General features: G+C 39.4%; 1 protein-coding gene across 1 annotated transcript in view; it reads right to left on the bottom strand.

Annotated features, from left to right (window-relative positions):
• Nucleotides 1-12,013, bottom strand: part of IGF2R (insulin like growth factor 2 receptor) — an 89,803-nt gene that overhangs the window by 36,469 nt on the left and 41,321 nt on the right. Inside the window, exons 18-25 of the mRNA XM_073337840.1 lie at nucleotides 11,646-11,808; nucleotides 9,113-9,292; nucleotides 7,281-7,382; nucleotides 6,193-6,294; nucleotides 5,416-5,590; nucleotides 3,555-3,722; nucleotides 830-973; nucleotides 177-355 (exon numbers count right to left, since the gene is read on the bottom strand). Coding sequence (XP_073193941.1) covers nucleotides 177-355; nucleotides 830-973; nucleotides 3,555-3,722; nucleotides 5,416-5,590; nucleotides 6,193-6,294; nucleotides 7,281-7,382; nucleotides 9,113-9,292; nucleotides 11,646-11,808 — 1,213 coding nt within the window. The remainder of the gene's footprint in view (nucleotides 1-176; nucleotides 356-829; nucleotides 974-3,554; nucleotides 3,723-5,415; nucleotides 5,591-6,192; nucleotides 6,295-7,280; nucleotides 7,383-9,112; nucleotides 9,293-11,645; nucleotides 11,809-12,013) is intronic.

Here is a 12,013-nt window from a genome sequence, read left to right as displayed (position 1 = left end):
TGATTTTCCCTTTTCTGGCTATTAGAATATATTGAAAAATATTGCTAAGCAAAATTTAGAGGCCTCCAATTCTGTTTTTTTCTGGAATGGAGAAATAAAATACATTTCGTTACGTGCCATAAGACGGAACTATTACCAGGATTTGATTTTTATATAAAATCACCACACACACTTACTAGGGTTTGATCACACTCAAAGAGGATACGTGTAGAATAGCGCTGTTTATCTTTGCATGTGTCACCATTCAAGTAAGTAATACTAAGAGACCCATCGGTAGCAGCTTGAGGACTTATCTGAATAACACCAAGGTTCTGGCCTTTATCAGCAGATTTCACACAAGATCCTATTGCACCACCTGCAGGAATAGGAAATTTTATGTCATGCTGCATTTTCATTACAGAAAAATCCACTTATGGAGACATAATTTAAAAAAGCAGAGTGGATCAAAAAATGCAGTAGCTCATATCAAAGAGTGAACTGGGATCACTATATAAAAAGTGTCACCAGTTCATCTGAAGCTGACAGCACATTTTTTCAGAACTTTACTTTGTTTTGTTAGACTGAAAATGCACCTTGCTAAGCTTATGTATTCATGTTAGTGGTTCCAACAAGTTCCTTACCAGATTAAGATAAACAGAAGGGGCATTTTTTTTAAAATGTATTTATGGCTACCACCTTTGCTATAGCCTGTACTAACAACAAACTGGTTCAATCCTAAAATAAACAACACAGAAATAGATAAATATCAATTCTTTACTTCATAAAAATTACTCAAGTCATAAAACCACAAGCTAGGAAGAGAGATTTTAATGCGCCACTGTCAGCTTACCAGGGCATCCGGGCACATAAGGTAGAGGCTTGCAAACATTCAAATAGAAAGTTCTTGTTTTTGCATCTTTTGAAGTATCTACAGCAATCCAGGGCTCTCCCTCCTTGCTCAAGTCACTTAGATCATATTCATTGCCAGCTGAGTCTGAAATGTATTTGGGATGTACAATAAGTTGAGGGGACATTAGGTTGAGGACAATAAATATAAAAACTGACCTTCGTAATGTTCTTGTTACAAGGTTAGATGGCTCCTCGATACATACCGAAGTCTCATTACCAATATGAATTTATTAAGGCAGCAGTTCCCAAACTGATCCATAGGACCCCTCCCGAAGGTCCATGAAAAGCTAGCTGGCCAGCCAAAAATACTGGCTCTGTTATACCAAACTGCATGCAGTGTTGCTGTAGCCATGTTGGTCCCAAGATATGAGAGACAAAGTGGGTGAGGTAATATCTTTTAGTGGACCAACTTCTGTTGGTGAGAGAGACAGGCTTTCCAGCTTACACAGAGCTCTTCTTCAGGTCATCTTTGTATAAGCTAGAAAGCTTGTCTCTCACCAACAGAAGTTGGTCCAACAGATTATCTCACCCACTTCATCTCTCTAATACCACAGTATGGACAGCTAGAAAATGAAAGCTTATGCTCAAATAAATTGGTTAGTCTCTAAGGTGCCACAAGTACTCCTTTTCTTTTTGCGAATACAGACTAACACGGCTGTTACTCTGAAATCTATATTCCCTTAGTTTTCCATGCAAGCATTGAGATAGTTGTCACAGGAATGTTATGAAATGGACTTCTGGACCTTTCCTCTCCCATTTGTTGTTAATGTGCTACACTATGGAAAAGAGACAAGAACCCACTCCCAAATCAAGTACACTTGGTAGAGCATGTTTTTAGCTATCTACACTGAGGTGGCACCCGAATAGGATCAGGGTCTCACTGGGCTCAATGTCATACATACAGTTCTCAATGACATTGATTTTTTTTTCCAAGCTAATTTTTTTCCTTTGGCATAGTCTTCCAAACGAGCAGTACATAGACCTAATACTGCCGCATGTGGTCGCTTTTATCACTGAATCTGGAAGCAACATTGATTGGTCTGTAGACAGATTCTAAGGGCATAAGGCTACTGTTCTCACAGCTCTATGGATATAATGGTCTATGGGCGTGAAACATGGACCTATTATGAACAGCACATTAAAAATCTTGACAGTTTCTATTTAGAGCTAGACATCAAATGGCAGGTCCAGGTGTCCAACATGGAAGTTTTGTCAAAAGCTGGTTCAGTTGGTATCGAGGGTTATTTGCTTTGCATCCAACCGATATGGACACACTCATGGACTGGTCATGTAAGTTGTATGCCCGAGACCAACCAAAACTAACTCCAGCAATAAGTAAGTTGTATGCCCGAGACCAATCAAAACTAACACCAGCAATAATGTGCAGCTCAACCAGCACAACCAGGCAAATGGCCCTGTGGTTAGTGCGGTAAGTGTTATTCTTCTCCAACTGGTCTTTGGAGCTATGCTATGACCCATCAATACAAACTGAGATTGTCGACATCCTCTAATTCAGGGTGACTATTATAATAATAATAATACAGACCTAGCTGCATGACATACAGACACATGCAAGTGACCATACAGCTGACTCTTTCCAGTGCAGACTGAAGAATAGTGGTTGTCAAAAGTCAGCTATCAAGCTTGGTAGGGTCAAAATTTCATATATATCTATCTGCAAAGTCAATTAGTTCCTAGCTTTCTCCTAAAACTAAGACTTTAAAAAAGTCTTGTACCCTAGGAACATGAGATACTATTGGCATGCAACAGAGGAACCTTCCATTTTCTGGATTCTAATGAGGTTAACAGTCATGAAGAGAGCTGCTTCCTTTTAGGTACTACTCAGCTACATAAATGAAGTATTTTAGTCAAACTCCTTTTTGAGGACAATCCCAGCTTAGGACACCAAAAACCAAAAAGCTACCACATGGTTTCCAAGTCCTTCATAATCATAAATCAGGAAACATTTGTAGCTTCACCATACTGAGATAAGGAACCAGTTGATTTACTTATCTAAATAAGCAGCATCACCAATATGAGTACTCTGGGCACTTCTAACAAATACTTAAAAATACAAACAGCAACCCCATGATATACCAGATAAAGCACCCCTTGAAGCCCAAATTCTCCACTTTCACTAATAATCATCACTATCAATATTTGCTTCTTTAGCAGCCTCCTAACAAGATGTGCTGCAGGTGCGAAGAAGTTATCAGTAGGGTTTACATGTGAGAAAGAGTGGTAAAGAGCCAAGCCACTAGGGAAAACAGTAACATGTGACTCAGATGTGGATTACTGATCAAATATACACCTAACGTTTAAAAACGTTAGAGAAAAGAGTGCTACGTTAGCAAACAATTAATATGCACCATTAAATAACTGCAGTTTAGCCCTCCATGAATCATCTACCCACGTTTTTACATGCTTATTTATAAACTGTAATTACGTTTGAGCTCATTTTTATAAAAGAATCAAAACTAGTGCTAGCAAACAAGGGTTAGAAAAGTTCTTCTAGACTCTTACCTGAAGATAATGAGTTTTTAAACATTTTTGACCCTACCTCAAACTTTCACTCATCTCCATAGAAAGCTTTACCTTTTGTTCAATTACCCTCACCTCCATGATATGCATTTCATGCAACACCCCCACAGTCAAAATGTACTTACCAGTAACCTGGCAGTCTACTGGAGCAGGGGCACAGGCTAAGGCTGTATGAAACTCAAAGAACGTATTATGAATTCCCAGTGCACTGTTTATTTCTTCCTCCACAAATTTAAGTTCTCCAGGGTATGAGTCATTACAGATGAAAGTCACTGTAAAAGTGTCTGATGCTCCTGTGTGAAGATACAGCAAATGATCTACTGCTGCATGCAACTGAGATTTGTTTTCTAATCTCAGATTAAAGAAAAGTGAGCACTCTAAGAATAACAGTCACTCTCCTAACTCAGCATATCCATTTGTTGCAGTAAATCAAACTGTAAACCTTAATATCGGTCAGAAAAATTCGACCTTGTCTGCAGTGTTTCGAACTACAAAACAAAAAACTCCCCAACAGGGAGCCTTTAGAGAGGATCTGGGCCAGAATTATTCAATTGCCAATTAGAGTTTTAAAAAAAAAAAAAACCACACACGAACACACCACACACCCCAGTTTAAACAGACTTGTCATTGGAAGCATATCAAATCATGGACCGCTGAGGCTGATTTCAGAAACAAGTATGCCCAGTAAGAACTGTGCTCCTTGAACCCTTGACCACAAAAAAAAGCAGCCCATACAGATACACACCCCATCACTATTCAGGCATCAGATACTGTTGCCATGGCTGCTGACAAGTTATCCATGAAAAAGTGAGCTCTGATTTCTACGCAAAGTCCAGGATCTTGGCTCAGACATTAAGGAAACAATTACAGCAGCACTCTTTTGGCCTATTCCAATGGAATAGCTTCCAAGCAAAAACAGAACAAATGGAGTCTCAAGACCGGCATTGCTGAATGCAGTAGGTTGGGCGTGAAGGGAGAACAGAAGACACCCTAAATCAGACAAAGAGAGAGGACTTAAGTTACATAGGGCCTCAAGAAGTAGTGCCAAGAAGCTTGAGCTTTACCTATTATTTCTGACATTATGATGTTTGATATCAACTTTCCAGTTAGTCTTCATAATTGTAGGTTATCCATTTTATATGGCACCCAGCAACAATAATATGTTTGGTGCCAACTGTTATGGTGACAGATCTTCACCAATCTATGGACTATCATTTAAAATTAAGCATAATGCTTAAGACGGTACATCGACCCTTCCTGCCCAGTGCTCCTTTCTCAAACGGCCACATTCCTTTCCCAATAAAGGCCATGTCTCCCAGTTGGGAGCCCAGAAACAGAGTTCGTTCAGACATGCAAGTGAACAGTTTCCCAAGCACGTTTCAGCTTCAGAAAGTTAGTCATGATAAGAAATAGGAGTAGTCATTCAAGACAGTATGCCATCTAGAGCTAATTAAAAGTTACTGATCAAAGTGTTTGAAAAGGTATTTGTCAAATTGAAAACTTGTGGATAATTCAATTCAGCCACAGTTTTGCCAAAAAAGCCCAAAGTGATCATAAAATGAAAGTTTCAATTTGAAACTAAAATCAAGTTGGTTTTCCCTATCCCCCCTTCCCACTCTTCTGGGGGAGTAGGGGGGGGCAGAGGGGAGGGGATGTTTCTTCAGATTTTTATTAAGTTAAAAAACAGAGAAAAAGAAACTAAACTGAAACCCAAAACATTTTGTTTAATGAAACTATGAAAATGTTGACATGTGTTTCACAGAAAAATTGAGAGTTTTTACTCAGCTTTTCTGCAGCATGAAAAATTCTCATTTCTTTTGAGGTTTTTGTAGAAATTAATTTGGGTTTTTCCACACAGCTTTAACACACTGAATTTATCAGATAGATTTTGTTGCACAAAGAACAGGGCCTGGGAATGAAACCATCAACACAGATCTAAAGCAAACGCCAATTAATTGAAACCATAGCACGGGATTTTGAACTCACCTGATTTTACCTCAAAATTGCCTCTGTAGGTAAGAGTTAGAAATCCTTCTGGGGACAGAGAGAGGGTTTTGTCCAATTCCACTATCCTCACTGATATCAGATCTTCTACTTCACATCCACTAGCTGGTTTTCCGTGAATAGTACCACAATCCGGTGCTGGTCCACAAATATTTAGCTAAAAAAAAATTAAAATGTGAATAATGTTAACTTGCCTGAAGAATTAACATTGAGAACCATTCCCACATAAAAGCAACATCAGAACATAGCCTCTGCTGTTTCTGGCCCACAGGAGGGCTGTCTATACAGGATAATTAAATCCCACATTTCTGCACTCACCCTGGTTCTTGCTTACTTCCTTTTTTATGTATGTCGACATCAGTACAGAGAGGGTAGTTGATCTGTTTATGACCCTCCACCACCATCCAAAAGAAAAGGGAGCACGCAATGTAGTAAAACCAGAAACACAGCAAAAACCACACCAGTTTTATCATTTTGTCAGCATCAGGAAGATGGCTTTCGAGTTACTTTCGAGGTGTACCAAGTGTCAGTTTGACTTTTTCCTCAAATTTCTTCTCACCAGCCACTGAAAAAACTATTTAACTGCCTTCCACTCCTTTCCCGAAGTAAGACATTGCCTGGCTGACTCATAAGGATACTGGCACAAAGGATAGGATCAGCTGTCAAACTTTCCACTTTACCAACTAAGACCAGAAGGCATGAACCAGCTGCAGTCTGTACATTTACAAAAAAATAAAATAAAAATAAATTAAAAAGTACCATAAATGTCTTCCCAATTCCACTGGTTATATAGCCTTTTTCTGAAGCTAGTGGTTGCAAGTTGAACAAAAAGCCACTGTTTGGATCTCTCACAGAGCAGGACTGAAAAAAAAATGGAGGTGGGGTTGAGAGGTGGAGGAAGAGAGTTAGTTATTTTAAGAAGGGACCTGCAGATAAACTTGGAAATTATTATTTGTAAAAAGGAGACGCTATATACATAGCTTTAAAAAACTGCACCTTTACAAATATGCATAATGACCAGGAGGGTCACAACGTAACTTGGGCAAGGGCTAACTGAGATTTAATTTAGACTGACTAACAGTCAGTAACAGTACTGACTAACAGTTACAGTAACAGTAACACCACATTTGTATTCTTTAGTGCAGTGCAAGGACAGCTGCCCATTTACTGTCTGCGAAGCTACCCAAGAAAGCATGCACCACTGGCATACTGGTACAACTGAACAGAATCCTCTATAAAGCAAGTCTGAAAAGGCAAATAAAGACAACTAAATGAGGGAGAAGAGAACGCATCAATGAAATTATAAAAGGACATGCAGATATTTTGCAACACAGTCACTAGTTTAGATCCAATCCAGGATGTGCATAAAAATCTGAGGGTTATTCAATTGCCAGTGTGAAATTAGTCTGATCTCCCTACAGATCTTTACAAATCCAGATGCAGCTGTGATGAGCTGAGCATAAATCCCTGGACAGATATAATACAGTTGGTAGTTTGTTGGTGGTCTCAGTAGGGGAACAAAACAATTCAATGGTCATAGCAAGCAAGTTACCCTATCTCCAGGGGTGGTTTTTCTAGGTCAACATTCTAATATATTAGTAGAGCCATTTGGGAAAATTGCCTTATTGCTTCTCATGACATAACTGCTCTATTGATCACTTAACAGAGGACTTCACTCTTGAGTATTCTAAGTCTGGCCCCTTTCAGTAGCTCTGGATTAACTTTAAAAACTACTTTGGTAAAACTAGCTTTGCAGGAGACAATAACGTGAGGAAAAAAGGGACAAATGGCAGCAGAGCATGAAGAACAATTTTTAATGGCTACAAAATAGCCCTCCCCACTCTCACCTGAGTTTCATCTTTTGTTGTTGTGACTGGACAAGCAGCTTCTGTTTCCCACAGAAAGGTGACAACACATTCTCGATTATCAATAAACCTGGGGCTGCTACTCTGAAAATTCAAATTGCAAAGAAAACATAAAATTAAAAAAAGACTCATTTAAAGTGCATCTGTTTCATCTTATGTCAAAACTACTAATTCTTGAAAATTTGCTATTTTAATAAGAGTTTAGGGACAAATTCTCAGTTGATTGAGAATCTGGCTCAAATTAAAAAACCAAAAAAAACAAAACAAAAAAACCTTATTACTGCACATGTACTTTGTGGTACCTTTTCCCCAGCCAACAGTTCAAGACTTTCAGTATGTAGAGTGCCTACATTAACCAAACAGCTTAGACTAAATAGCTAATTGTATTAAAGACCTGCATTAACAAAACAAAAAAGTCCTACTTATACACTTATCAAATCCAATATTTAATTGAATTATTCATAAATTTCAGGGCTTGACACATAGTCCATTATGATAAGCAAGCAATTACTGTCAGGAAATATTGAGTAAATAGGGCCATGAAGCACTAGAAGGTTAGTTTAACTACTTCAAATAAGAAATATTCAGAAATTTACTGTGATCGAGTGTTATAGGTCCAAATTTACTCTGTACTGCTTTGCTTTTGCAGGTAAGTACTAAAATCCACATATATATATATATCCTATGTCCCTTGTACTAAGATTCTGACCATGATAATGTTATGCACTGATCTCAGAGTCGTGCAATATTTAAAACACCTAGGATGCAGCAAGAACAAACCTAGAACAAGTATTATTCCAGGCTTTCTACCTTAAATCTGAATTCCCTTGCTTATGTGGAGTTAAGTAATTGTAGTTTTGATATAAACAAAATGGGAAACAGTTATATACATGCATGACAAAACAGAGACAGTGAAACTGTTAAGTCTGGTTGCCTTATAAAGCACATAGGTTTCCTCATTTTGGATCTATCCTCTCCCTATGGTCACATTAGAAAACTTACACATTCATATTGTAATGTAAGACTCAGAGTTACGTGTGTAAATCCTCATGCATATCAAGGTCATATGAGAGCCAGCCTCTGGTCACTCAATAACAGACCTAAAAGTGGCAATTCTTCAACAAAAAACCCTTCAAAAACCACACACTCTAACATGAGGCTGCAGAACTGGAATTAATTTGCAAACTGGACATCAGATTAGGCCTGAACAGAGACTGGGAGTGGTTGGGTCATTACAAAACCTAAACTTAATTTCTCCCTACGGTTACTCTTTCTGGTCAACTGTCTGTAATGGGCCACTCTCTTACCACTTCAGAAGTTATTTTTCCTCCCTGGGTATTCTGCTGTTGATTTAACTCATTAGACTGACCTCACACTTGGTAAAGCAACCCCCCATCCTTTCTTGTATTTATACCTGCTCCTGTATTTTCACTCCATGCATCCAATGAAGTGGGTTCTAGCCCATGAAAGCTTATGCCCAAATAAATGTTAGTCTAAGGTGCCACAAGAACTCCTCGTTGTTTTTGCTGATACAGACTAACACAGCTACCCCTCTGAAACCAGTCTTAAATATGGCCTCCAGATCAGACCATTAACTTCTCAATTGTTACAGTCTTGTTTGTCTCTCTTTAAAATTTGGCTAACAATGTAAGTCAACTCTAGATACATTGCTGAAGCACCAGAGTCATGGGGGGGGAGGAAAAACCACTATTCAGTTTTCATCATGTCTCCAGTATGACACTGTTTCTGCACCCCATACAGAGCCTCAGAGAACATTAGTACAATGAGGAGACTAAAAGCATTTCCATCCTTACAAGAGTGCCTTTGGAGCACGTAAAATGAATTATGGTTGTATAGGAGGTCCTCTTCCCATCAGCACTGATGCACACAGAACCATTTGTGTAGGTTAGGAGGACTCGACCATGTCCTTCAATTACTAGGCCTTTGCTAGCAACCCCCAGGTTACTAATGGAAGTGGTTTCAGAAAAGGAATCCTAGAATGAAGAAAAAAGGATGACAATGAAACAGCGCTTGCTTCGCAAAAGTAAAACTAAAATCAAGCTTCCCTCTTTTCAGCTATAACCAGAGTTCTTTGCTGTGCCAAAGCGACATTCCGTAATATCCTTTTTTAAAAGATGCAGGTAATTGTGAAACAGCAACTGAGAGGTTAAGAAATCTACCTTCCCCCTCTCCCTCAAATTATCTTGACATTTAACAGTCCCATCTATCCATAAGTATTGGTTTATAGGAAGGTGTTTAAGAGGCTACCCAAAACCTTTAGAGGCAGCAGTCCCTGTCTGTCAGCTAACTACAGCTCAGCAAAAGAATTTAGAGCAGGGGGGTTACCAAACTGTGGTACATGTACCACTTGTCATTTGTGATCTTGATGTGGTAAAGTAAATAGACTGAACAAGCTTTTAAGAAGGTGGTATGTGACTCAGAATTTGGGTGCCACTGATTTAGAGAGAGTTTGTAAGTTTTCATCTCACATTTGATGCTTCTGCAGTTTGCACTGCTCTTGTGAGAGACCAAGTGGTCATGGACCTTAGGGCATTTCCAACAAGTGACACATTAGGTTTCCATAGGATAGAGCCAAAGTAGATTTTTGGGTATGCAATATGTCATCAGGGCCAACAATAAGAATCCTCTATGGTTCTGATGTCCAGGGAAGTGAATGGCTGATGACAGTGGACTATTATGCAGGTTTCCTTACTGTATCTCCATCTTGACACAAAACAGCAAGAGTTTCTACTTACCGACTCACACTGTCTAGAGATTGCCAGTTGTGTATGACGACTGATGGGAACAAACATCCACCAACCAGGGGGCAGTAACTACCAAACTCATTTCCATTTGCAAACCAAGGCAAATCCAAATTTGAGGCTCTGGGAATCGATAGATTACTGATTTAGCTGACAGTGTCTATTTCTTACTCTTAGAACTGCAGAGAACTAATACAGTTCTTGTGAGAAAGTAGTTTTTAAGTCATGAGCTCACAAAAGGAATTCCATCAGTCTCCATCAGTCATAGACAGTGTCTTGCAGAGAAACACAGCTGAAACATTTTTTCCAGATGTACAGTTACACAAAATCTTTCCCCACTCCATCTGGGTACTTATATTGCCCTCATCACTATCAAATTTGAGCACCTCACAATCAGTCATAGATTTTATTGTCTGCACCCCTGTGACTTATGAAGTTCTCCCCTTCCCAGGTGGGGAACTGAGACAGAGACACTAAGGGTATGTCTACCCAGGAAAAAGCTAACAAACAAAAGAAGCGGTATCAGAGCCCAGGTCGCCGGGAAACAGCTCAGGAGAGGCTGAGGTTTGCTTTTACTCTCACGCCCTTCTCTACCACAGTTCACTCTAATGTACAAAATAAGACAAAACAAAGAGGATGTTGATGAGCGAATAGCATGTTAAAGTATTTTAATAGGCTCTCAGTTTGTGTAGGATCCAGCCCGAGAACTTGCACCAGAGTGGGTACAAGCTCTGTGGCATGTTAATTGCTTCACAATGCAGAGGTGAAGCAGAAATCTGTTAAATTTGACAGTTTAACAGGAAGCAGGAGGATGATTGACAAATTTGTGGATGGAGACCTCCCCCTCGCTCTTCCTGGTATGTTCCTGCTGTTGCTGTTCATTCCTGCAGTGGATTGCAGGTACACATGCTCAGGAGACTCTTCTGTGACAGTGGCTGCACGGTCTCCACACCAGCACCAGGCTCCCCATCCTATTTTTTAATTTTTTGGTTAAATAAATTGAAGAGTTTAAAGAGTGGACCAAAATCTCAGAGGCTCCTACTTACAAAAGCTTGTGAGATTTAGATCATGGGAGGGAATTTTGAGATTCTGCCTCCAGGGAAGAGGAAGAAAGAGGCCAGAGTTTCTTGACCGACTGTTTATGCCCTTTGTTTAAGGCATATGGCTATCCACCCCCATAATATGCATTGTAGATTTTGGCTGCAAAATCATTACAGTGCACAAGGAAAGAAAAAAGTGACTGAGGAGTGACAGGAATGGGAGACTGACTGTTATAGTATGCTGGCCCTCAGATGACTGTGTGGTTTAAAGGAGGGTAGAATTTTGCTCTTGAGTATATTTGGTATTACTTGAGATTTACAGCCTTCTAAGGGTAAGTCTGACCCTTAACTACCAGAGCTATTAAACTACAAATCACGGTCCTACTGAAAGACCTGCTATTCTGCCAGTGATTGTGCCAATGCTTATGGTCCCACAGGCCATTATTTTTACCCTCCTGAAGAGTCAGAAGACACTTAAAATGGATCTTTGATGTATACATAACAGTTGGACTAACTTTTGGTGCTGGGGTGGAAGTGATACTCACATGATCTTTTTCATACTTCATCTGACAGCCTGAGGCATATCGATCACACCCGGGAACAGGAACCAGAGGGCGGCAGACATTTATGTAATACTTCTTGTGCTCATTTGGTTCAGAGTTGTCCATGGCATACCAGTTTTCACCTTGGTCTTCGGATTTTGATAAACTGAATTGCCAAAGTGAAATATTTATATTCTTAAATTACAATACACATTCCTCTTAGAAATGGAGAGGATTAGAGACACTATAATTTGTGAAGTGGCAAGAGGCAAGCAAAATCCATTCTTCAAAAACCTATGCAACAACTATTTCAGAAGCAGCAAATACAGAGTCTCCCTTATTGGATATTATCATTGCAACACTCAGAAGTA

Source organism: Lepidochelys kempii, chromosome 3 (genome assembly GCF_965140265.1).
Source record: "Lepidochelys kempii isolate rLepKem1 chromosome 3, rLepKem1.hap2, whole genome shotgun sequence".
NCBI classification, from domain to species: Eukaryota; Metazoa; Chordata; order Testudines; family Cheloniidae; genus Lepidochelys; species Lepidochelys kempii.
Note: the sequence above shows the minus strand (reverse complement) of the source record. Positions and strands in the feature narration are given on the sequence as shown.